The sequence below is a fragment of the Eschscholzia californica genome, unplaced genomic scaffold (assembly GCF_041429995.1).
Source record: "Eschscholzia californica isolate CP2 unplaced genomic scaffold, dmEscCali1.0.p SCAF_4, whole genome shotgun sequence".
Classification (NCBI taxonomy): Eukaryota; Viridiplantae; Streptophyta; class Magnoliopsida; order Ranunculales; family Papaveraceae; genus Eschscholzia; species Eschscholzia californica.
The window spans coordinates 43,794,255-43,820,846 of NW_028238461.1; the positions used below are offsets into that span (position 1 = coordinate 43,794,255).

Sequence of the window (26,592 nt, forward strand, 5' to 3'; positions counted from 1 at the left end):
TGCATTGGAGATACTCTTAGACTACCTATGAAATTAATTGAGTCATGCATGAGTCGAACTAATAGTAATAGTTTTAGTTTAAGAGTTCTTAAAAGCATTTCCTATAATGTTTAATAAGTTTAGAAAATAAAATATTCGGTGATAAAAACGCAAGACAACATGAACTAGTTCCTATAACTAATTTTCTTTAACAATAAGATACGAGAGTTCATGACACATTATGAAATAGAACACAAGACGGTATGAACTAGAACAATAAAATATGAAAGTTCACAAAAAAAAAAATGTGAAATGCTAACGGATAATAACGCATTGTGTAAGTATCGCAACAGTAACTTAAGACTACACTTCGTTTTGTCAGAAGAGGGAGGACGACGCCAAGTGGATAGAGAATATGTCTAGTTGTTAGATAGAGAAAGTGGAGTGTCGCTCTAACATCTAGACATACGTTAATATGTGATGAAGATGGAGTGTGGATTGATCAGTTAAAAGAAAAATCACAAACATGAATTAATATAGGATGCACTAAACATATGCGTGGTAAGAACCTTTACCCATAATTGACAATTTGGGTTTGTTTCCAAATTTCACATTTCTCCGTTTTGATTCATCTAATTGGTAAGATAGTTTGTTATGTAGTGTTGATAATGAATTTTATAACTGATGCATTTGTTTGAACCATATGTAGTTGTAGAGTTGTAACGGTGATTCTTGAGCGCTCGACACCTCTCAACTGTTCTGTGTTTCGCTTTATTTTATTTCATAATCATTAACTATGTGTTGTTTCATTTTTAAGCTTTCGGTTACTTCTTGGTGTTTTTGCTTCACACTATCAATATTTGCAGATCGTCATCCGATTATCGAGACTCCGTTATTTTGCTATCTACGCTTGTGTGTACACTTTGTATTGGTAAGAGTCTACTCACCCAAATAAATTAGATTTGTTGTGGAGTGGATGTACCCCTCCCAAATGTATGAAGGGGTTATCTTAAAGGACTAAAAGAGAAACATATATTTACAGAGCAAGGAAAAGCAATTTACAGAGCCGGTTATTTGTAGATACACTTTTTGGTATTTACAAGGAGCTTGACTTTATTACAGTTTATTAGATATTTTGAAGTAGACCTCTATTTTAGAGATAGGTCTTTTAATTTAGAACCCATCTAAAACCCTTCACTCATAAATGTTCTTCCCTCAAAAAATCCTTAAAACAATTAGTTCAACTTTCCATCTTCTTCACGGAGATGGGCCCTCTGATTTATCTCGATGTATTAGGGTTTTATGGCTTCTTGAAGTTAGTCTGATTATGTATTATTTTCGTCTAGAAATCTTAAATCATATACAGTCATGGATGTAGATTTCTCTTTAGCTCTTTAGGTAGGAATTTACTAGTTTTAGCTACGCTTTCGTAGCTTCTTTTACTAAGTATTAGATTCTAGTAGGATTTTGAGGATGATTAAAAAAATTGGTTGAAATGCATGGAAGAATATGAGGTTTTGTTGTTAAATTTTTTGTTGGTTCTTTACGAAAAAAAATTCGGTTTAAATTCGGTGGGCGTTCCTGCCAAAAATCCATTTTGTTGTCATATTTTGTTTGTAGTTTTTGTTGTTTGTCACAATTTTGACTAGATCTTCACTGTTGTTATCTTCATCATCGGCTATACTGTTTTTGCCTCCATTTTCATTAAGATTCGGCTAGATAAAGTGAAATGCACAACAATTTTAAAGTTCGAGAAAAGTATAAATTGCAAAATAAGCAAGTAGTTTTCTGAGAAATTTTTGGTACCACATTTTTTTGATAAAAACGTCACTGAAAGTGTTCATCGTTCTAAGTAGTATTTGACCGAAATTTTGGTCGTTCATAAAAATGAGGAAAATTCTTTAACTAAAATTTGAGTTTTTTTTTAATAATCACCACAAATTAGTTTATCTTAGCTTTAAAGTTATGTTTTCACTTAGAATGTTGTTATATGAGTCTAATGAAGAGTTATAGTTGAGTTCTTTGATATCAAACGCTCATTCTTTAATGAAGCTTCTTGACCACCAAGCTCCTTCATTAATGCACATTTCTCACTGATAGTTTCTTCCATTACTAGTGTTTGTCATAAGTGACTATGAGTTGTTTGTTCATAGTTGTGGTGGTGATTGTTGGGGTGGTGGGGTTTAGGGATGTAGGAGATAAAATATTTTTTACTCTATAATAAATATATAATATATATATATATATTTTTTTTTAATTTAGTCTTTACCAAAATTTTATTTTAGTCCCTTCGTACTTTATAAATTACAAAGTCTTATTTACAGAGAAAGTGGAAAAGTTTCAACTTTTGAGCCCTGTAAAGAGTCGAAGCAGCTCTGTAAATATCAACGACCTACCATAAATATCTTCATAACTCCAAACAATTGATGGGTTTGATTCTTCTGAATAAATCAGACAAAAAGCAATAGAAATGGCTCAAAATGAGGCCGACCACAACACAAAATTTGATGTGGTCAGTTCCCATTAGTCAATGTAAGAGAAAAATATCATGACAAATGAGAATTGGCCACATAAACTTTCAGATTGTTGTTGACCCCTATTTTCGGACTAAATAGTGTTTCTCTTATAAAATTAACAAAAGAACGTCTAAGGGGGCATCCCTAAATTGTTGTAGGCGCCTCCCAAGAGGGTTTGACCGTGGTCAAACCCCGACAGTTGTAGGCGCCTCCCCTCGAACTGACCAGTCTGAGGCCCAAACCATTGTCTCCGACTGTCTTGTTCGAAAGGAGTCGGGTTGTCTAGTCCGATTGGTTTCAGACTGGGCCAGTCCAAGGCCATGCTTTGGGTCTTGGACTGACCAGGGACATGGCCGAGAGTTTTTCATCCTAAATTTCACAAAACTCGATGGCTTCATGTTTCATCTAGGCTTCTTTATCCCCAAATCTAGTGTTGATTTCTTCATCCCCTATCTAGGATTTCTTCATCTCAACAAAACCTAAAACCCTAAGCTTGAAAATTAATGTGTTTTTTATTTCCGCAAACTTGAAGATTTTAAAGAAATCTAGATTTTTGATATCCTTCGTGATGTTTAATATTTGATCGATTAATGAGTTTTTATTGATAGATTAATGGATTTTGTTAGGTTTAGTCTTTGATTTATTTTTAGATTGAAAATAGAGAGAAAATAGAGAGAGAAAGAAACTAACGTAGAAGTGGAAAAAAAGTTTGTGGAGGCGCCTAAACAATTTTGGGAGGCGCTTACAGGGCCCTAAACACTTCTGGAAGGGGCCTATAGCTGCTCCCAATTAACAATCCGTCATCCCTTCATAACACCAAACATTAGAATCTTCTCACTATATTTGACCAAGATTTCTAATACTATAATTAAATATTTAATTTGAATTAAGAAATGGATTAACTATTGAATCAAAATAAATGACAACATTCAAGAACTATAATTTATTATTTAATTTGAGTTAAGAAATGGATTAACTACTGAATCAAAATAAATGACAACATTCAAGAAGGATATATTGATATACTTATAAGTTATAACAAAGTGAAGTGTGACATCATGAATGACCTAAGATATTGCAGGCCACCACTTCGGCAACTTAAGACCCTCAAGATTCTAATGTAAGATATGAAGTAATTCATAATAATTAAAGTCCACCACCTCTGATGGAGTGGTTGGACATTCCATCTTAAGCCCATAAAGTCTAGGGGTCGAGATTCGGCGGAGGTAGTTTACCATCAAGATTTACTCCATGTAATTCAGACAATAAATAAAGTAAATGTACGATGAGATAAACTTTCAAACTTCCGAAGATTGTCATAAAGATCTTTATATGCCTTTTAGAGTCTTAAATGTCTTAATTGACAGTTATAATTCTCATCCAAATTTATGATATATTGCATATTATAGTCATTATGTTCAATCTCATTCAATAATGATTGGAGTCCAATCTCAAAAAAATCATAATGTTAAAGATTCCGTGAATTTGACGAAAGACAGATATATGAATAATGTTGAACTACTTCAAAATTTTAAGTTAATAAAAAATAATGAGCAAAGTAAGGTCACTATTCAAACCAAAAAAAAAAAGGTCATTATTCAAACCAACCCGATCAAAGCTAATCTATATCCCCTACTAAGTTTTTTTTTTTTGTAGGAATTTTAGTTTATAAGGTTATCAATAGTAGATGTGATATTAGAATATATCCACATTTGAAGTGGACAAAATACTATAAGGTAAAGTGACGAATATAGTGGAATATTTGTCAGTTTTGTTGGGGGATTCTCTATTTCCTCCACATAGTTGGGAGTAAGGTGTTGTTTGTTTTTTATTTATTTTCAGATCTGAAATATGAAATGATCCCATTTCAGATTTCAGATGTTTGTTTTTCTTATTTAGGAAAATCTGAATTGTTGGCTGAATTAACTCAATGTCTGAATTGGCTGAAAAAATGCCCACATTATTGCCAAAATCTGAATTGTGTTCACCATGAATTAAAAAAAATCCACCAGAACCACCATCTCCACCACCATCACCACCATCTCCACCACCATCACCACCATCTCCACCACAGAACCACCACCACCACCCACCACAGAACCACTAACCATTACTAACCACCACCACAGAACAACCACTAACCACCACCACATAACCACTTCTAACCACAGAACCACCACTAACAATAAAGCAGCCGCCACCACCTACACAAACCACCACTTCAATAAACCACCACCTACACAAACCACCACTTCAATAAACCAGCCGCCACCACCACTATACAAATCGCCACCAAGAACTAGCCACCACCACTATACAGATCGCCACCAAGAACTAGCCACCACCACAACAAACCAAACCGCCACCACAAACCGAACTGCCACCACCAAATCAAATCACGACAAACACCATAGCACCCCCGACCACTACAACTCGAAAGATGTTTCTCTCTGAAATTAAGGTTTTATTAAGGGAAGAGAGAGAGAGAGACAGAGAGAGAGAGACTCCTAACTGTTAGCTAATGGTAGAAGAGAGAGAAAGAGCAGGAAAGTGGAGAAGATGTTTGTCTCTAAACTTAGGGTTTTTTTTTTTGCAGGAATAGAAGGAGACAAATAAACTTGCAAAATTTTGGGTTTTTGGGTTAAAAAGATGAAATGAGGGCATAAATGTCAAAATTCTAATTCAGACATAGTAATTCAGATTTAGAAAACAAACATCTAACTTCTTAAATAATTTGGCTAATTCAGATTCAGTCAATTCAGATTCAGTCAATTCAGATTTAGTCAATTCAGATTCAGCTAATTCAGATTCAGACACAAATAAAAAAACAAACTCAGATTCAGACACAAATAAAAAAACAAACAACACCTAAGTCACATTAACCATGCATATTTATACTTCAATAGAAAAATAAGAGAATTGAAAAATTGATGGATGGGTATTGTATGGCCCTTTAGGTATAAATAGGATAACCTATCTATCTTCTAAGTATGTGGGGCTAAATTGTGAGTACTTTTTTAAATATTCTAATGGCTTCCTTCCATATAGCTCCATGATCAATATAAGATCCTTATCATATGTTTCCTAAGACGCTTGGCGGCTACCATAAAGAAAAAGTGGGCAGGACTACTCATTTTTCCGCCTCCAGGTGATTTTTTGCTTATAGTATTTTGATATCAAAAGTTCTAAAATGTACATGCCTCTTACAGACGTTGAGAGACCAACAGTATTTTATGACCTGTATGTGAGATTTTTTCAAGACATTAAATGTGTTAAAAATCTAACGAACATATTTATGTCATATAAATATGTGCTACGCATAGTACACCAGTAACAGTTTTTCTAAAAGGACGCACTCTATATAACCGTACTTCATTTTCAATTCTAACATAGAAGAAACACCATAACGAGTGCAATACAAATATACAATGAGGAAAGGTGAACATTAACTTGTCAAAATTTAGAGGTAGAAAGAGTTTGTGACTAAAAGACACACGTGAGAAGAAGCAATGAAGAATTGAACAAACAAGGGAGTAGTTAGGTGAACAATAACAACTACCAACCGACAAGTTGACTTGTTCATCAAGGCAAGAATATACCACAGTACATGACCGACCCCATGGACCCAAACGGAACGACAAGATTCAGATTCGGATATTATCAACACAATCACACGTGACCTTCTCCAACAATTTTGAGAAAGAAATGATGGAGCGGCCTACCTACTCAATTGCTCTTACTTGGACTAATCATACACAATTGTTTAACATAAATCCCTTACTAGTCAATCTCAAATTTCTACATCAATTAGAGGATTCCAAAATCTATGTTATTAACAACATCCGGTGGCCGACAACATTTGGTTGGAGTAGTAAGAGGTTTAGTCTTCCGTATTAGACATCAAGAATTCGAAACATGCTGACAACTCGAAAAAATAAAAAAATTCAGACCGCCTAGAACTTAGTGCAATAATAAGATAAATAGTTTATAGGTAGTTAAGATGTTCCTCTAGAAGGGATAGATAGATTCTTCCCTAATCCCTCGTAATCATTGGGCCTTAAGAAAATTATTTAGTGAGATCATTTTTGTCGTATGGACTCACATTTCTTTGATGTTGAACAAGAAATATCTTTGATATGAGTAATGAGAGTATATAACAAAAATAGTGAGTGCATTTAAAATTTCCCTTGGTTAGTTAAGCTAGTTATTTAATGGTCCTTATTTAAATCAATTATTTAAAAGCTAAAGGTGTAAATCAATTATTTAAGTCCAAAAAAAAAAATTCATAAGGCGATGACACTCTGCCCAGCTACATCTTGACTGAGGTATGTGACTGAACACACATTCATTTTCAAAATCTTGTGCTCCACCAAATTTATACTAGGTACTATTTTTAAACGCCATATCAATTGTTTAATAGGTTTTGCTTAAGTTTTTCATCATTTAAGATCTCACACTCTAACATTAACTAGGTCTAGGTGGAATAGATAATTTTTCATTACTTAAGAAAGAGAAATCCTTGTGTATGAAAAGAAAAGGTAAATAACAAATTTACTTCAATAACTCATTTCAAATAACATAGGTGGAAATAGATAATGTTTTCCTGAAACAACAAGATTACATGAGTATAATAGACCGATATGCGTCTTTTGGCTTAGATACATCATGAAGATAAATATATGTCTGTAACTATCATAACCCGTCTTAAAGACACTCAAACACCCTAAAGACCATACAAACTATTTTGCAAACCATTAATTATACTTTTTACTAACATAAAATCAAAAAACAAGGACAAATTATAGACACTAAACAACATGTTTTCTTTTAGTTGAGTTTTTTTTTTTTTTTGATGAAAGCTCTTTTAGTTGAGTTGATTAAAAGATGCAAGTGTCCAACTTTGGTTTCCAAAACTGTGGTGTCTTTTAATTCAACAAATCCTTATTTACTTTTACAAAAATTCATTGAATCCACAAACTTAATTCTTCAATTTGCATTCAAGTACTAAAAATGGATAAATCACCAGAATTTTCCATCGAACACTATGTGAAGTGGTTCCACTACTCACTTTGCATTGTTCATGACATCTAAAATGCTATCTTTGGTACCTTAATTGTTGATTAAAAGTTAATTGTTGATTAAAAGCTTGTTGAACTTTTCTCTAGCTAGATGGTCAAGCAAAATGGATTGATTTAGAAGTTTGAGCAACTATGCAAACAAAAATATGATATAAAAGTTAAAAAGTAAAGATAATGTCTTTTGAGTTTGATGACAAAGTGAGTGACTTTATATTTTGGATTTTTGGGGGTAATGAGGAGGCAAACTTATAACAACTTCTATAGACTTGTACCCATTTGTATTTCTATTATTGTTACTTTTCCATCCCATATGGAACCTACCCAGATACCCATCTCTCAAAAACAAAAGAAAAATGAATAGTCCAATATGTCAATGTCTAAAGATTCCCATCTCCAAAGAAGGTAGAATCATATTAGCCATTATAATAGAAAGCCCAATGATATAACAATTACTAATTGAAAAGAAATACAGTTGAAAAATAGAGAAAAATAATAAAATATCATTTGTAATTTTTTTTTGGATTATTAAAAATAAATTTGATTTTTTAACTATTAAAAAACAATCATAACGTAAAAAGAAAATGATCGATATACTTAAAAAAGATGTTTTAAAAATAACAAAAACATAGTAATGCTTTCTGGTCGTTATAAAATTACCTAATTTCCAAAATTCAGACACAAAGATTCCACATTTAAAAAAATGATGTATGATGTTGACCTGAAGATGCATGCATCAAGGAATCTGTGTGTTTAGAAGATGCAAGTGATCAAAATGAGATCTTCAAAAGATAAAAGTAAAAGTAAAAAAAATGTTATACCTTTATATTGAAGATCCCACTAATATTTTTTGAGCACTTGATCATATTTATGACTGAAATAGTGAATGATTCAACTCTTTTTGTTCCTCGTAAAATCAAAGACATGAGCATGGTTAAGGTATCCCAATCAATATGTTTGATAGGCATGGGTACTTAAAACAAAAAAAATAGACATGGATACTACTTACTGTTCCACCAATCAATGCTTTATAGAGTAATAACATATAGCAATATAGAGCATTATGTTGTAGACTTTTTGTTTGATTCGTTGAAGGTTCCTTGCGCCATATTTTCAACAACAAAAAAAAAAAAAAGGAAAACCCTACGGCCATAAGTGCCAGTTTAATTATACCAATTTAACATCCAACCGTTGTTGATTTATTTGTTTATTTATTTATTTATTAAATCCAAATGTGAAGATATGACATTTGCCACAATAAAGACTCTACAAACCAACCTTAACATTAATCAAATTTGAGGTGGCATTCAATTATTCAAATATGAGGTTATGGAAGGTCACTTAGGGATTAGGAATCATTATATTTCTCTTTTTTTTTTTTTTTTGTTAAAGACTCATTATATTTCTCTATCATCACACGTGAGAGGCTAGCTTTCGACTTTCATACCTTGTATTATAAAGAGTATGATACTAGTTCAATAGTTCTAGTCTAAATTTTCAAAGATTATCTCCTTTTCTATCTCCATGGCGAAGCTTGACTTGTCCATGACTTCCTTTCTCACATAATACCGAAAATTGGTATCGAACAAAAAATAAGGATGACAAATGCCTAATATTTTTAATTATCGAAAATAAATAGATAAAAGAAATAATTCTGGGACCATTTGCATATTGAAAAATAGCCACATAAAAAATAGAGTACCCATTCACAATCCATTCACATAGTCCACTTCTAATCAATAAATAAAGAAACAATGATGTGGTCACAATCCATAGACTCCATAAACAAGGGATGTTTTAATATTTGAACACGAAAACATAAGAAAAACTAAGGGATAATTTATTGATGTGATGACATCAACATGTGATTTGGACTAACACCACTTGTATTTAGGATAATGTTTGTCCTGTCAACTATATCCTAAGGATCTAAAATGTCTATTTTATTTCTGCTTTATTGGATTCTTGTATCAATTAATGTTGGAACATAAAAAAGAATGGGAAAGTGCATTATGCTTAATTTTATGTCTAATCTATGAGTAAGGATATTATTGTTCTTGATTTGTTGGGTGGATTTAGATCTCTTGATATGTGCATAAAAAAAAGGCTAGTGCTTCCCATTCAAATTGGTCAAAATAATCAGAGGTTCCTTTTCCCAGTATTAAACCTTGTTTCTTTTCCGTTGGTAGCTTATTTGAATGTAATTTCAAAAAAAAAAAAAAAAAAATCTTATTTGTATGTACTAATACATACATATATTGATGAATTTGGAGAAAGTAAAATTTGAATGCTCACACATTTTCCTTTTTAATTTGAATCATGTATACCACGCAGTTGATTTACATTTTTGCAATTTAAATCAATTCAAGTAGATGTTTACGAACATAAAGGGTAGAACTTGGACTCTTGAGTCTTGATGACTAACTACGATCTACGTTAGTCGTTACAAGGTATTGATACATCAGGAAGATGTGTAAACACGATAACCGCCTAATTTAAACCATTAATGAAAGAAGCCTAAAACTCAACAAATTTATACATTGTTTACTATATATATTATCTAAATTACATGTGATAAATATTTATGACAAACTGCTTCCATCGAGGCTCGATCCCATAACTTCATGGGTTTAAGAGGGGTGTCCAACCAATGCACCAAAGGGTGGCGGACAACATTTATAGGCACGTGAGACGAAGTACCCCTTTTCGGATGGGGGTGCCTTTACGTCGGTCTCCATCGTATAAGCAAGCAAGCCATGTGGTCTTTAACTACCCTTTTTTTTGTTGAAAGACTATAACTTCCTCTTAGTTTTTGTAGAAGGACCTTCTGAAGGCACTCTTAAAATTTTGAAGGAAAACTTTATATACACTTCCAATTCTTTTTGTCACACTCTCATTCCACTTTACTTGGTCAATTTATTCCGATCAAGTTAATTTCCGTTTACACCCATCCCCAGTACTCCAACCACCAACATGTTCCTCTCTCACTCTCTCCCTCTCTCAGTTTTGGCGAAGGGGATCCGCTGTTCTTTTACGAGGATAGATAGATTAAGAGAAGAAAGAGTAGTAGGTAATGATATAGTCAGGGAGATGAAAACGATAAAGATGAGGTTTAGAGGAAAATTTTTGGCTTTTTTATTTGTTTTTGGGAAGATGATCATGAAGTGGCCAGCGGTAGTGTTGACCGGAGGTGGTGGTGAATATGTTATGTGAGCATTTGAAGTATGAGTGTACAAGGGTTAAACTAGGTTAAGTGGTAAGTGGGAATAACACTAAGTGTGAGGCTGTGAGCGAAAGAAACAGTATGTGTATATAAAATTTCGGTATCTCATTTATTTTCTAGCTTCTAGAAAACTTTTTGTTTCTTCCTTTGCTTTCGTCAACTTCTTAGTATTCATCTCCATCTTGGTCTTATCTGCCTTTGATGTGCCTCTTAACTAACGATTAAACTCCTACCTTCTTCTCAAAGCGAGTAGAGTCTAGAACTCACAATCTATTACTTCAACTCATTGGATAAAAAATGCACTTGTAATCAGAGAAACTCGAAATCTTTGATTATTAGATTAAAACTCTCAATCAATTCGTGAATCTCATTAGCAAGAGGATGAGATCTATCTGAAGCAATAAATACATGAACTTTATTCTGTAACTCAATCCAACTATACCCAGGTTGTTTTTTTACCTTATTACTTCTCATCATTCTCCTCACTCTCGTCGCCTCATCCCATCTCCCAGCATCAGCATACATATTATACAACAAGACATATGGGGCCGAGCTCTCAGGCTCAAGCTTCATCAAAGCTTCACCTGCAATCTGAGCAAATTCTACATTATTATGAACTCTACAAGCACCAAGTAATGCACCCCAAACTGCTCTATCCGCTTCAAATGGCATAGATTTGATCAAATCCATGGCTTCTCCAATATAACCATTTCGACAAATTACATCCACTAGAGAAGCATAATGCTCTAGTCGGTGTTCAATGCCAAAGTCATAGAGCATGGACTTGAAATGTCTTCTAGCTTCGTCCACTAATCCAGCATGAGAACAAGCATTCAGAACCGAAACGAACGTTATATGTGTGGGTTGCACTTTCTCTTTCTTCATCTCTCCAAAAAGCATTAGAGCTTCCATGGCGAAACCATTATAAGCATATCCTCCTATTATTGAGTTCCATGAGACTACATCTCTCTGTAGCTGCATCTCGTTGAATACAACGCGAGCCTTTGTTACCACTCCACATCTTGAATACATTGTTATGAGGGAATTGTTTATCGGTGTATCTGCAATAAGTGATTTCATAATTTGCTGATGAATCTGCATTCCTAAGTGAAGAGCTGAAAGTCCAGCACAGGCACTCAGAATCGAAGATAGTGTATGCTTGTCAGGTCTGTCACCTCCTGCTTGTAGTTGACAGAATAGTTGAATTGCTTCTTCGTATTCTCCATTTTGTTCGTATCCTGATATCATAGAATTCCACGATACCAAACTTTTCTCAGACAGTTTGTCGAAAAAATTACGAGCAAGATCCAAGTTCCCATTCTGGGTGTACCCCAAAATCATTGAATTCCACGATTGGGCATCAGGATTTGGCATTTTGTCGAAGAGCTTTGATGCTTCTTCTAAATTTGATTCATGAACATACCCACTAATCATTGTGTTCCATGAGATGACGTCCCGTTCAACCATTTCATCAAAAAGCTTCCGAGCTGAACAAAGATCTCTTACTTTAACATAACACATTATCATAGTATTCCATGAAACAACATCCTTTACAAACCCAACTTTTCGGACGTCTTTTCCACTCATTTGTGAAGGAATTTGATCAAACAGAGTTCGAGCTTCATCTATCTTTCCCTTCTGACCATACCCAGCGATTAACGTATTATAAGCAGGAACCAAATCACCATTAACATTACCCAAATTTCCAATTTTGAGCAAAATATTTGTTGCTTCATCCAATTTACCATTTTGAATAAGACCTGAAACAATAGTACTAACAGAAGCTGAGTCCCGTTCAGGCATTCTTTCAAACAAGTCGATAGCACCTGAAACATCTCCATTTTGCAAAAACCCAGTGATCATCGCATTCCAAGAGACTATATTTAGTTCGGGCATCTTTCTAAAAAGATAGAAAGCATCATCCATCTTTCCATTCCTTGCGTACCCACTGATCATCGTATTCCAAGAAACTAAATCTCTCTTAGGCATTTGATCGAACAGGTATCTTCCCTCTTCAATTTGTTTGCTACCCCTACATGAAACATACCCTGATATCATCAAATTCCACGATACAACATCTCTTTGAGGCATTTCATCAAACAGGTTTCTCGCCTTTGATAGCTCCCTATTTCTAACATACCCAGTAATCATGGAGTTCCATGTAACTGTGTTTTTGTATTGCATCGTATCAAATACTCTCCTTGCTTCATTAATTCGACCATTTCGAATCAAATTCGAGATAGTTTTGTTCCATTTACGAAATGATTGAGCTTCATGAGTATGGGTATCATCTTTGGACTGTGAATTGAAGTAGCGAGAAAGTGGAGAGATAATGTTGAAACAACAATGACCCTTTTTCCTTAATGAACATGAAACCATGGAGCTGCTGAAACTCCTCATCTTCCTTCCTCTGACCGACCACTTCCGCCATGAAAGTACTGTTTCTCTCTCTAGAGTTAAGAGAACAAAACCCTGATACACGTTCGATTCAAATGATAAACCCTTTCAAAAATCCTAAAGAAGAATTGTAAGAAAAGACCCCTACTTTTAAATGATATTCAACATTGCCCCCTAAAATTTCGAAACGTTGTGATTGTGTGTTATTCACCCGCGGGTGAACAAAATTATAGAAAACTGAAAAAGTGAACTTTCTTTTCATTTGGAGGGAAAACCAGAGAAAGGAAGAGTGGGAGAGAAGAGAGACATTAGACATAGTTAGAGAGAGAGAGAGAGAAAGAGATGCCATGGCGAACCTCTCAAGCCTCGTTCACGAGCTTCGTGAAAGAATCGCAGCTTCTTCTTCTTCACCTCCGAACAATGGAGACGACGATCAACTTGAAAATAGATTCCGTACCGTTCTCCCTAATCTTCTTCAAGCTTACGTCGTTCCTTCTTCCACAGGTTTCATTTTCTCTCTCTCTCTCTCTCTCTCTCTCTCTCTCTTTCTCTCTCTAATTTACGCATATCTTCTCAATCACTGTTTATCTACACTTCTATTTGCCTATTATCATCTGCTTTTCCTCATTGTAGCGAACGAAAGAGAAGTAATCGCAGTTTTGAAGCTTGTATCTCACACAGCAAGAAATTTCCCTGGAGTGTTCTTCAATGGGAAGGCTAGTGCTGTTCTTCCAATCATAGGTCGCGTCTTACCTTTCTTTGCTGAACCTACTTTCCGGTTAGTATTTTAGAGTTTCCGGTTTTTTAGGGTTTATGCATTTCTTGTCTCATTGAAATTTAATATTGTGCTTACATTTTCTTATATACAAGTTAGTTATTTGTGAGAAATTATCAATAACTGTGAATTTTTAGGTCATAAGCTTGAACTTTAGATTAGTTGAACAAAAATGCTTAATTGGTATAGACTATTTTTAAGCAAGACATTTTATAGGGAGATAGTCTTCTCATGCTTTAAGAGTCTCGTTGTCTCATTTTCTATGTTGGCCTTTTTTCATCTGTCATATTTCATTATTCAATGCTGGTCAATAGTTTCCTAGTCTCTCATACGTGTCTTTGGAAGATAATGTGTGTCGGTCTTTCAGATCGCGTCATGGGGTGATTTTTGAGACAGTTGGATCCCTTTTATCCTTGCTGCGTACAGGAGAACGAGAAGCATATCGCCAGTTTTTCTTAGATGCTATGATGGTAGTTGAAGGTATGTTCTATTATGCTTATGTAATAACTATGCTTATATATGTGTTTGTGTTTGTGTGTAAAATGTGAGGGCAAATCAATTGCACATTATATGAGACAAAGATAGCCTGATCATGCCATATAATTAGTAGAGGTTAAGGTTATTGAAAACGTACACGCAACTCTTTACTGTTAGGGTAGAAATCTAGAAGGGGCAAAGAGCCTATCGTATACTGATTTCACCCTGTCTTGTAAGGCTGTGATGGAAACATTGTAATATTTTTTCCAGCGGAGACATCTTGTCTGCTGCTAATACTTCCATTTTCCGTAGGACGTATTAGCCTCTCTGTGCAATTCTTCTTTCCTTTTACTTAATTCCCCATAAAGAAACTACTGGAGGTTATTGGTTTTTAACTTTAGATAATCAACTTGTATTGGCTCAAGTTGGATCATTGCACTTCACTTTTCGACTCAGAATCAACTCGGCCCAGTTCGGCTTATTTGTTCATGCCTTTGCGGTCTATGCATTCACTTAGAGAGTAACTATTGCATGCGTTCAGACTGTGAATTTTTTTTGTAAAGAATGGCCTACTCATCAGCAAAAAAATAGATCATATAGTACATCGGAGGTGTTTTCAGTATTGAAGGAAAAATTATCTCTATTTATGTATCATTTTAATTCTTTTCCTTTCAGAATATTGCCATTTAATCTTTACCTGTTTTCAGATCTCTTATATATAGCATCAATATCTGCGGACAGTGGAGCTCCCTCTAAAGTGACGTTGAAGTGTTTCCATGAATCTTTCACTGGAATATCCAATAGTTCAGTACTTCTTAGTGACATTCCAGCATGTTGCAGACCTAAGGATGGTCCTGGTATCTTGATTGATCTCACAGATAAACCGAGGTGGCAGCCTTTTGTCACTTGGACTCTTAAGATAATTAGCAAATGCCTTACTGAAGGAACTCTATATGTGGAGGGACTTGTCAATGTTTCATTTGTATCTGCTGCATGTACTCTTTTATGCTACGGGGATGCTGCTTTGCACATGGTGGGTAACATCTTAAGTCTTTATGGCGTAATAATTTTACTTGGTGCATTTCATTTCACATGACTGATGACTTTCTATTTTACGAAAGGCATGTTTTGACTTTGCACGAATAACAGCAACAGTAATTGATGCTGATATTGTTCCAGTGGAGAAGCTTATTCGATCAATAACATCCATATTAGGTCAAAAGGAGAAGAAACATCCCTTATTAAGGTATATCTTTGGATTGGAATACTTATTGCTACCTTAATTATAAATTAATGTTGTTGACGCAAAAATATAAACTCCTCTATTACTTTATCTCTCAATATCTTCTTATTCATTCACCATTGAAATTAATATTGTTGCAACTGCCTTGCTCTTAATACTTATTTTGGATCTGCGGAAGAGCATACAGATTTCTTTCAAGCTTATTCTTTTTGTCGGAATTCCACTGATGGATGTATTTTGCAGAGGCGATGCTTATGATTCCTGCGTGGGTGCTTGTCTTCATTTAGTGCATTCAAGTTGTCCGGTGGATGTGGTTGAGCTCACAGCTTCAGATTTTGTCAATGTTTTCCCACAATCATTGAACACCACGGAAAGCCATGAGCTTCAGGTTACTTTTTGTCTTTTTCTTACTTTTGACAAGCATGTCCAATTCTTGTATTGATTTGCAAGCTAAAGATGTGTAAAATATAATCTGCATCCAACCACATGAACAAAAACATAGAGATGAAGAGAAGATATTGAAACAGATGGGATGTGAAACTTCATGGCTCCGTTCCTCTTGATTTCACATGAATTCCTCTATTTAATTTCTTAAGAACAAGAGGTGACATCTTGTAAACAAAAATCTTCACAGAACAAAATGTAATACGGAACAGCATAAGATGGTAAAAGGAGTGGAGGACATGAAAATAGTTCCTAAATATGAGAAGCGAAAATTATAATAGGAGAACTGGTATCAGTTCAAACTTAGCGTTTGTACCTCCTATGAAATTATTGTAACTTCTTATTTTAGATCCCTGAGACAGTACCACTTGTTCCTAAATACAACGAAATCAGTCTTCCAGGCCAGGACCAACAAGAATACGTTTGGATAGATTCTACATGAAATGATTGAATCTTATTGCAGAAGTACAATTTTATTTTGTTAATTTCTGTATATTTGTTCAGCAGAGAAAGCAAATTTACTTCCATTTAGTAATAGTAAATCTGGATTATACAGGTTGCAATGTGCAGTGCATATATGCGGATCACTAAAACCTGCCCCCCACATGTCTGGAAGCCGAAAACTCTTGTCGATATGTTGTATTCCTCAAAACCTTGCTTGCTAATAATAGATTGCATACGAGTAGCTGTAGATATTCTGGGTCCTGATTGTGTTGGAGGGGGAACCATGCAGGACTGTAATGGCGGTGTCTTGTGTAGAAGTGATCATGTTGCTGATAGTCCAAAAATTGGAGAAAAGAGACCTGCTTGTAATCTGGATACTTTACATAATAAGCGTCAAAAGATAGAGGAATCAATATTTGTTTCTAACACTTGTCTGGGGCTCGATGTTACCTGTAAATTTAAACATGCACAAGACAAAGAATATGCAGATTCTATGCGGGAATTGCTTTCATCATTCATTCATATTCTTAAACCAGGTGCAGCTAAGACTTCTACTTTGACACCACAAATTTCATTAACAGCGCTTAGCATGCTTTGCATTGTCTTCTGTAGCTACCCAAAAACCTGTATTTCACATACCATTTTTCAGCAAATGTGTGAGTGGATCCCTTGGATATCTGAACAGGTATACACTTCGCAGTAATCAGTAAGGCTATTAACATTTCAAACAACCCTTCCATTTTAGTTAATAGAAATCAGTGACTTGCAGGTGCTCAGCTCAACAACGTTTGATTTATCTATCTATTTGGAAGCAGTTAACAGCATATTACTTTTGCAATGTAAGATGATAAAACTGGCGTTTTGTTCCAATCCTACTTTTGGTATACGGAAACATCATTTATCTTGATAGAAAGGAAAATAATAACATTGTTTTGTACCCAGCTCCAGCTTACCAATCTTGATCTTTATGTAGGTTCCCTTCCCCTGGAGAAAAAACTCTTCAAACATATGGATGATAATATCAATTCAGTGTTAATGTTTCCGTGGAATCATTCACTTGTTGTGGCTGAAGCTCATCCTCCATGGAGAACAAAATGCCTTTCTGTTCAAGTTTTATCCAAAGTTGGCAGCTTATTAAACCCTGATAGCATTCTTAAAATCCTCGATTTGGCTCTTCATGATGAAGCTGAAGAGGTTAGAGCTGAAGCAGTTTCTTCTATACCAATGATTGTCTTGAGCTATGGTCTTGGTTTACTAGCACATATGTTTGAACGACTCGAGTAAGTTGTTTTTGTTCACATATTTTATTAGACCAATAAATTTTCTTCCGGATATATTATGACACTAAGACCTTTATGTAAGAAAAGAAATGGAGGATTTGAAATTTCAGCTGCTCAAATCCCGTGAGTTAACTTCAGTAGGTCAACCTTCCTAGGCTGTTTTTTTATTTTTACCCCAAATAACGTCGAATTCTATAGAGTCCTTCTGAGCTAGTGGCTGGCTCAACAAAAATTACTCTATATAGTAAATTGTATGTGTAATTAGTGGATAAGAATGAGCAACTGCCCTAGATACACCTTTGTAGTAATTTAAATGCTTTGTATCTGTTTTATAAGATTAAAACTTGAAACCCCTATGAGCAGCAGTTCTAGATAGTAGACACATCTTCGTTGTAATTCTTTCCCTTCATCCTCTTAATAAGACTTAAACTTGGCATTGTCTGCAGGTTCTTGGAGAAAGAAAAGTCTACCAATGTTATTAAAAATATCCCATTATCTGTCGGATACTTGGCATGCCTTTATGGAGCTTCGGATGCTAATGAAAGTGCCAGTGCATGCAAACTATTTGTAACTGACACTCATGATAGTCACAGTCAGACATTAGATGTTCTTTTCCGGGGGTTTTGGTGTCCTAAGTGTGATAAACGATTTAAGTGTCAGCGCGAGCAATATTCTAGAACAGTTATGCATGACGTGAATAGCACGGAGGACTTCTCAGACTGCCATCTTGATAATCTAATGTCCATCTTTTTTAAGCTTCTATATGATGATTCATCTGAAGATGTTCAGGTTGCATGCGTAGGAATCATTCCGCGTATCCTCATGCATGGGACTGAAGATATCCTACTTCGAACAAGATCTCAGTGGATTGAGTGTATTGATTTTCTACTTGATAATAAGAAGCTAAGTGTTAGAGAAGCATTCTCCAGACAGATCGGCTGCTTCCTTGAAGGCCACATATTGAATAGTTTATTTGGAAATGTGGAGACATCAAATAAAACGACAGAGCAAAAATTTCTGGACAAACTCAAACATGCTTTTGCAGCAACAAAGGATCCTCAGGTCTTTGAGACTCTTCTGCAATCAACTGCAGAGATCATGAATACTGTTGATATCCATGGGCAGCTTTTCTTTTATTCACTTATTCTGCTAGTTGATCAGCTCGATAATCCTCATATGATTGTGAGAATGACCGCATCAAGCTTAATACAGAAATCATGCCAAATCCATCTTAAAGGAGGATTTGATCTACTCCTCTCTAAGGTTAATCATATTAGGTCTGAGCTCTTTGATTATTTCTGTGCAAGGGTTGTAAGCCGCCCCGCAATAATTCGGGAGTTTGCAGAGGCTGTTGTTGGTGTTGAAACTGAGGAACTTTTCAAGAAAATGGTTCCTGTTGTCCTTCCGAAGCTTGTGATCTCTCAGCAGGTTAATGATCAAGCATTTGTGACATTACAAGAGTTGGCTGTGCATTTAAATACTGATATGGTGCCATTAGTAGTTAATTGGCTACCAAAAGTGCTTGCTTTTGCCCTTCTTCACGGCGACGGAGAACACTTAAAATCTGCTTTGCAGTTTTATCATGTGCAGACTGGTTCTAACATTCAAGAAATTTTTGGAGCTGCATTACCGGCTCTACTTGACGAACTTGTGTGCTTTCTCGGCGATGGTGCTTCAAATGATACCCCAGAAAGGTAAATCTGCTACTTCAATCTTGTACTTTAAGGCGTAGCTTCTAAGGCAAAGCACGATCACTTCTTCAGCAAGTCTCTCGACGTGTAGAATTTCCTTCAAAATATTTTCAAGTCCACCATTTTGCCAGGATTAAAAATCGGCTGTTCTTGAAGTATTTCCCGAATTTGTCTAGTCAGTAGAACTTCAAGTTAGTCAAAATGGGCTTTTCTAAAACTTGGATAAGTTTAAGGGTCACTCTTCTGTAGTTTTGGGTTTCTCAATCATTTTATTATTTGCCCGTATCCATCACCTTATATTAACTGACACTTGGGACAATTTTCTGTGACTAACCCCAAGTTAATTGAGTTCCTTCTGTTGCACCAAGAATTTGTAGTTAACATTATTATGCTAGAAGTCAATTATATGGTTGAACCAGAACGAGTTCTCAGGTCTCTTGGTTTTTTACTTGGCTTGCAGGTTAACAAGAGTGCCTCAAATGATACAAGAAGTTGCAAGAGTCTTGACAGGCTCGGATGATCTTCCTGGATTTCTCAGGAACCATTTTGTTGGTCTACTTAACAGTATTGATCGGAAAATGCTTCACGCGGAGGATCTATCATTGCAGAAACAAGCCTTGAAGCGTATAGAAATGCTGATAAAAATGATGGGTTCTCATCTTACTACTTATGTTCCTAAAATCATGGTGCTTCTCATGCATGCTGTTGAGAAAGAGAGCCTCCAAAATGAGGGTCTCTCTGTCTTGCATTTTTTCGTCAAACAATTGGTGACAGTGTCTCCTTCAAGCACTAAATATGTGGTCTCACAAGCATTTGCTGCTCTTATCCCCTTCTTGGAGCGTTATCAAGAAAATGCTTCTTCTCATTTGAGTAAAGTTGTTGAGATCTTGGAAGATCTTGTGGTAGAGAATAAGACTATCTTAAAGCAACATATTAGGGAGCTTCCTCTTCTACCAAGTATTCCTGTCCTAGCTGAAGTCAATAAAGTTATACAAGAAGCGCGGGGATCAATGACATTGAAAGATCAACTGCGAGATGTTGTCGATGGTCTAAACCATGAGAGCTTGAACGTGAAATATATGGTGGCCTGTGAGTTGAACAAATTATTGAATTTACGAAGAGAGGATGTAACAGCTATCATATCTGGTGAATCTGGTTCAGATATGGATGTTTTGACATCCTTGATTACGTCCTTACTTAGAGGCTGTACAGAAGAGTCGAGAACTACTGTGGGTCAGCGCCTGAAGTTGGTCTGTGCAGATTGTCTCGGAGCACTTGGAGCAGTGGACCCTGCCAAAGTAAAGGGAATTTCATCTGAACGATTTAAAATTGAATGCTCGGATGATGATCTTATCTTTGAGTTGATACACAAGCATTTAACAAGGGCTTTTAGAGGTGCTCCTTACACCATTGTTCAGGATTCCGCTGCTTTGGCCATACAAGAACTGCTGAAAATTGCAGGTTGCCAGGCATCACTTGATGAGAGTATTGTAGGTCAGACATCTCAGTTACGCAAGGTAAAAGAACTGCCAAATATCCCTTCATCTGAGAGTAGGAGTATAGATGATTGTAGTGAGATGAACAGGAGGGGCCAGAGGCTGTGGGATCGTTTCTCTAACTATGTCAAGGAACTGATTGCCCCATGCCTGACATCAAGATTTGAACTTCCAAACGTGGCTGATTCCACATCTTTAGGCCCCATTTACAAACCTTCTATGTCATTCAGGAGATGGATATTTTTTTGGATCAGAAAGCTGACATTACATGCAACTGGTTCACGTGCAAAAATTTTCAACGCTTGTCGGGGTATAGTACGGCATGACATGCAAACAGCTATGTATTTGCTACCATATTTGGTCCTGAATGCTGTCTGCCACTCTACTGCTGAGGCCCGTCATGGGATAACTGAGGAGATACTCTCTGTCCTCAATGCTGCAGCATCAGAGAACGGCGATACAACTGTTCAAGGTATCATGGGGGGGCAGCGTGAAGTCTGTATTCAGGCCGTCTTCACTCTTCTTGATAATCTTGGGCAGTGGGTGGATGATGTAAAACAAGAAATTGCTCTTGCTCAGTCTCTTCAGCATGTGGCTTCAAAGCAACAGGCATCTAAGTCAACAAATCGACCTAAAGGTTTTCCAACGGGTCAGGATCAGCTCCTACAGTGCAATAATGTTAGTGAGTTGTTGGCTGCAATCCCAAAGGTTACTCTTGCCAAAGCTTCGCTACGATGTCAGGCTCCTGCACGGGCCTTGTTGTACTTCGAATCTCACGTCCTTGCGAAATCAGGCTCCTTCAATCCTGCGGCAGAGAGAAGTGGCATATTTGAGGATAGAGATGTTTCGTTTTTGATGGAGATATATAGTGGCTTGGATGAGCCTGATGGTCTCTCTGGCCTTGCGCATTTGAGGAAATCATCAACGTTACATGACCAGCTCCTAATCAATAAAAAAGCAGGCAACTGGGCAGAAGTTTTAACTTCTTGTGAGCAGGCCTTGCAGATGGAACCCACTTCTATCCAGAGGCATTCAGATGTTCTTAACTGTTTACTGAACATGTGCCATCTTCAAGCCATGGTTACTCATGTTGATGGATTAATCTCAAGGGTTCCCAAATATAAGAAGAGTTGGTGCATGCAAGGTGTACAGGCAGCTTGGAGGCTTGGGAGGTGGGACCTGATGGACGAGTACATCTCTGGGGCTGATGAAGAAGGTTTGGTCTGTAGCTTCTCTGAGAGCAATGCTTCCTTTGACATGGATGTTGCCAAGATTCTGCAGGCAATGATGAAGAAAGATCAGTTTTCAGTCGCCGAGAAAATTGCCCAATCTAAACAGGCTTTGCTTGCTCCTCTAGCTGCCGCTGGAATGGATTCGTACACGCGGGCATACCCTTTTGTTGTAAAACTTCACATGCTAAGGGAACTGGAAGACTTCCATAATCTCCTGGTTAACGTTTCTTTCTTGGAGAGATCATTTGATCTGAATGATCCAAGATTTGTAAAAGTAGTGAATGACTGGGATAGTCGTCTGAGATTTACACAGCCATCTCTCTGGACAAGGGAGCCACTTTTGGCCTTTCGGAGACTTGTTTTTGGTGCCAGTGGTCTTGATGCTAATGTTGGAAACTGCTGGCTTCAATATGCAAAGCTTTGTCGATCTGCTGGTCACAAGGAAACAGCCAATCGAGCAATTTTAGAAGCTCAGTCATCTGGGGCACCAAACGTTCACATGGAGAAGGCTAAACTTCTGTGGAGCACCAGAAGGTCGGATGGCGCCATTGCAGAATTGCAGCAGTCTCTCCTCAATTTACCAGTGGATGTTGTAGGGTCTGCTGTGATTTCATCACTTACTAATCTTTCGCTCGTTCCACTGAACCCAACTTCCCTCTGTGTCACTCAAGCTTCAAATGAAAATAGAGATGTTGCTAAAACCCTCCTTTTATACTCAAGATGGATCCATTACACAGGACAAAAGCAAAAGGAAGATGTTATTGGTCTCTATTCGAGAGTGAGGGAAATGCAGCCGAAATGGGAGAAAGGATACTTCTATGTGGCGAAATATTATGATGAGGTGCTTGTTGATGCCAGAAAGCGTCAAGAAGAGAACTTTGAACCACGATCCAGGGTTGTAGGATTAACGTCTGTTGCTTCGACTGCAAATATGAATATGGAGGAAAAGGCTTGGTGGTCTTATCTTCCAGATGTCCTACTATTTTACGCGAAAGGGCTTCATAGGGGCCACAGGAATCTTTTTCAAGCACTCCCAAGGTTGCTAACCCTGTGGTTTGACTTCGGGAGCAAATATCACAAAGAGAATTTATCATCCAAGAAAGAAATGAAAATTGTGCACCAAAGGGTAGAGATTTCACTTTTACAAATAATTTTATGCTCATTTCTGCTACTGTGTATGAACTTCGGATGTTATTAATTATATTTTTTTGTAGATCATGGGTATTCTGCGAGGTTGCATGAAGGATTTACCAAAATATCAATGGCTAGCAGTGCTACCTCAGCTGGTTTCTAGAATTTGTCATCAGAATGAAGAAACTGTTCGCCTTGTCAAACTCATTATCACCTCGGTTCTTCATGAATACCCACAGCAAGCTCTTTGGACTATGGCAGCTGTTTCAAAATCTACAGTTCGTGCAAGACGTGAGGCCGCTGCTGAAATTATACAAGCTGCAAGAAAAGGCTCTCGTCAAGGAAGTGACGGCAGTAATTTGTTTATGCAGTTTGCTAGCTTGATAGATCATTTGATTAAGTTATGCTTCCATACGGGCCAGCCAAAGGCAAGAACAATCAACATCTCAACCGAGTTTAGCGCTTTGAAAAGGATGATGCCACTGGGAATTATAATGCCTGTCCAACAAGCTCTTACTGTCACTCTACCAATGTATGATAGTAATAAAACTGAACCGCTGAAGATTGATATCTTCTCAGCTTCAGACCTTTCAACTATATCAGGAATAGGAGATGAAGCTGAGATCCTTTCATCTCTTCAGCGGCCCAAGAAGGTATTTCATTTTACTTGACTTTGTTATCTCTGTTACAGTTGGCTAGAACACGTTTCTTCCATCTCTTCTTGGTGCGTTTGTTAGGTTCGGGGGTCAGCATCTTTTCATGAATCTAATAACATTTTGAAGATGGTTCTAAAAAGTTGGTTGAGCCATTGTATATTTTTTCACAAGTCTCTTTTAGTGTTGATTGTGTCAAATTGATTTGAACAAACAGTCACAGAATTATGAGATGACATTGCCTTTTTTTGCATCTCTTTGGTCGGGATGACGGATATGAACTGGGAACTGGTAGTGCATACACTATAAGTTTATCTTTCTTTTAGTTTCATTCATATAAGTGCAACTACATTCTGGCTTCGCAGGTACTTTTCCTTGGAAGCGATGGAGTTGAACGCCCATTTCTCTGCAAGCCAAAGGATGATTTAAGGAAAGACGCCCGCATGATGGAGTTTGTGGGGATGATCAACCGTCTGCTAGCCAAATATCCTGAAAGCCGTAGGCGAAAACTCTATATCCGTACATTTGCTGTGATCCCATTAACGGAGGACTGTGGTATGGTAGAATGGGTACCCCATACCCGTGGCCTCCGGCATATACTACAAGACATCTACATTGCTCAAGGGAAGTTTGATAGGCAGATAACAACTGCTAAGATTAAGAAGATTTATGACCAATGTCTGGGCAAGACCTCAGAGGAAGAGATGCTGAAAACCAAAATTCTTCCGATGTTCCCTCCAGTCTTCCACAAATGGTTTTTGACTACATTTTCTGAGCCAGCTGCTTGGTTTAGAGCTCGAGTTGCTTATGCACACACTACTGCTGTCTGGTCCATGGTTGGGCACATTGTGGGCCTCGGGGACAGGCATGGTGAGAATATCCTTTTTGATTCTACCACTGGTGATTGTGTTCATGTTGATTTCAGTTGCTTGTTCGACAAGGGCTTACAATTGGAGAAACCCGAGTTGGTTCCTTTCAGACTAACCCAGGTAAAAGTAACCAAAAATGGAATATAAATTAAAGACATGAAGAAAGCTAAACAAATTCTCATATCGTGGTGTTCCCGTTTACATAACAATGTAGATTGTTTTCTGATTGATACTATTTGTTTTGATTGACAGAACATGATTGACGGCTTGGGCATAACCGGATATGAAGGGGTTTTCTTGAGGGTCTGTGAAATAACACTGACTGTGCTTAGGACACACAGAGAGACCCTTATGAGTGTTCTCGAAACTTTTATTCATGATCCGCTTGTAGAGTGGACAAAACATCACAAGTCTAGCGGAATTGAAGTTGAAAATCCACATGCTCAGGTTTGAATCACTTTTATCCAATTTGTTTGTGAACTGCATATACCAATTGTCTGTCCAAGACCAAGTAAAACGTCTTACTCTTTAAGCCTTCAACATCATTATCATGCGAGTAATTGCTTAACTAAAACAGTTATGCCATGTCTAAAATTCCCTTTAGTATCTGGCTAGATGCATCTTTCCTCAACCAAGTGAATAACTTATTACCCATGTGATGCAACTAGCATCCATCTCAATACTAGCCATATTATCCTGACTTGGCTCTTCCTAGACTCACTTAACCCAGTTCCACATGATAGTTTGTGCAAGGTTTTCTCCTGGCACGGAGCTACCTAATCCACCTCAGTCTTCCCCACTGGTTAGTCTAGGTGCCAAGCCCACTTAAAGTACCCATCCAATAATATACTGCAATGTGCTACCTTATGCTTTACGACCCTTTCCTGGAAAATGTAATGCATTTCTCTCCTCCCTATATTTTTGCATTTCGCCATAAGTGATCATGACAATGAACTTCTATTATAGTTATCGATTTTAACATCCAGCATTGCTGTTGAATATACATATTTAACACCATACTGATTCATTTTTATAATGCTTTGAGCTGAATTTGTTGGTTTCTTGATTAAGCAAAGCATTTTTATCAAAGTTATCTACTAACAAACTAACATTTGTAAAATGCAGAGAGCAATCGGCAACATAGAAGCACGACTACAGGGAATAGTGGTAGGTGTTGGTGCAGCACCGTCTTTGCCTCTAGCTGCAGAGGGTCAAGCTCGACGTTTGATAGCTGAAGCTATGTCGCACAAAAACCTCGGAAAGATGTATATATGGTGGATGCCTTGGTTCTAAGAGTTCTGCTAACTTTTTGTCAAGTATATATATTAAAAGTCGAAAGGTCAGTAGTCAGCTATAGCGTAACCGTATATCTGTTATTCTTCTTTTGATTCCAAGCTTACTAACTAGCAAAATCTCTCCCAGCTCTGATATGTTTTTTATACCTTCAGGGTCAAATTTACTGAGAAAAAGACTAAAAGAGGTAAATAGAGTTATGTCAATAGGGAAAAAAATTGTTACTACAAATTTAGGCAAAAGAAATCCAATTTTGTTTAATCATGGCCATCTTATTAGCTCCATTAGGTTAACATTATTTTATTTTAGTGTACGGTTCCGACTGTATTGTCATGGATCCGGTTAGGTTTTGGCAGTTCCAAAGAACATCTTGT

The 26,592-nt window shown here is 36.7% G+C and overlaps 2 protein-coding genes across 5 annotated transcripts; one reads left to right on the forward strand and one right to left on the reverse strand.

Moving 5' to 3' along the window:
* Positions 1-10,857: 10,857 nt before the first annotated feature.
* MEF9 (mitochondrial editing factor 9) lies at positions 10,858-13,280 on the reverse strand. Its single transcript, XM_086633437.1, has one exon. It carries the CDS (start codon positions 13,191-13,193, stop codon positions 11,103-11,105), a length of 2,091 nt encoding a protein of 696 aa, XP_086489563.1. The 5' UTR covers positions 13,194-13,280; the 3' UTR covers positions 10,858-11,102.
* Positions 13,281-13,428: 148 nt separating this feature from the next.
* On the forward strand, positions 13,429-26,337 carry ATR (Ataxia telangiectasia-mutated and RAD3-like protein). Of its 4 annotated transcripts, none has more exons than XM_086633441.1 (16): positions 13,474-13,694; positions 13,824-13,968; positions 14,333-14,445; positions 15,150-15,475; positions 15,592-15,688; positions 15,929-16,073; positions 16,686-17,109; positions 17,186-17,258; positions 17,343-17,412; positions 17,547-17,853; positions 18,300-19,547; positions 20,005-23,398; positions 23,487-24,056; positions 24,422-25,045; positions 25,178-25,372; positions 26,051-26,337. In XM_086633441.1, exons 8-16 carry the CDS (start codon positions 17,226-17,228, stop codon positions 26,216-26,218), a joined length of 6,609 nt encoding a protein of 2,202 aa, XP_086489567.1. In that variant the 5' UTR covers positions 13,474-13,694; positions 13,824-13,968; positions 14,333-14,445; positions 15,150-15,475; positions 15,592-15,688; positions 15,929-16,073; positions 16,686-17,109; positions 17,186-17,225; the 3' UTR covers positions 26,219-26,337. The 4 variants fall into 4 exon arrangements, with proteins under 4 accessions (XP_086489564.1, XP_086489565.1, XP_086489567.1 ...); XM_086633440.1 differs by having other exon boundaries at positions 13,493-13,694; positions 15,564-15,688; XM_086633438.1 differs by having other exon boundaries at positions 13,429-13,694; positions 15,564-15,688; positions 16,686-17,258.
* Positions 26,338-26,592: the final 255 nt, after the last annotated feature.

Excerpts from the sequence above, each read along its gene's own strand:
- ATR (XM_086633438.1), top strand. The coding sequence starts at position 13,538 with ATGGCGAACCTCTCAAGCCTCGTTCACGAGCTTCGTGAAAGAATCGCA. Across the intron at positions 19,548-20,004 it reads TCAAATGATACCCCAGAAAG|GTTAACAAGAGTGCCTCAAA; the intron begins GTAAATCTGCTA and ends CTTGGCTTGCAG. Across the intron at positions 24,057-24,421 it reads CTCTTCAGCGGCCCAAGAAG|GTACTTTTCCTTGGAAGCGA; the intron begins GTATTTCATTTT and ends CTGGCTTCGCAG.
- MEF9 (XM_086633437.1), bottom strand. The coding sequence starts at position 13,193 with ATGAGGAGTTTCAGCAGCTCCATGGTTTCATGTTCATTAAGGAAAAAG.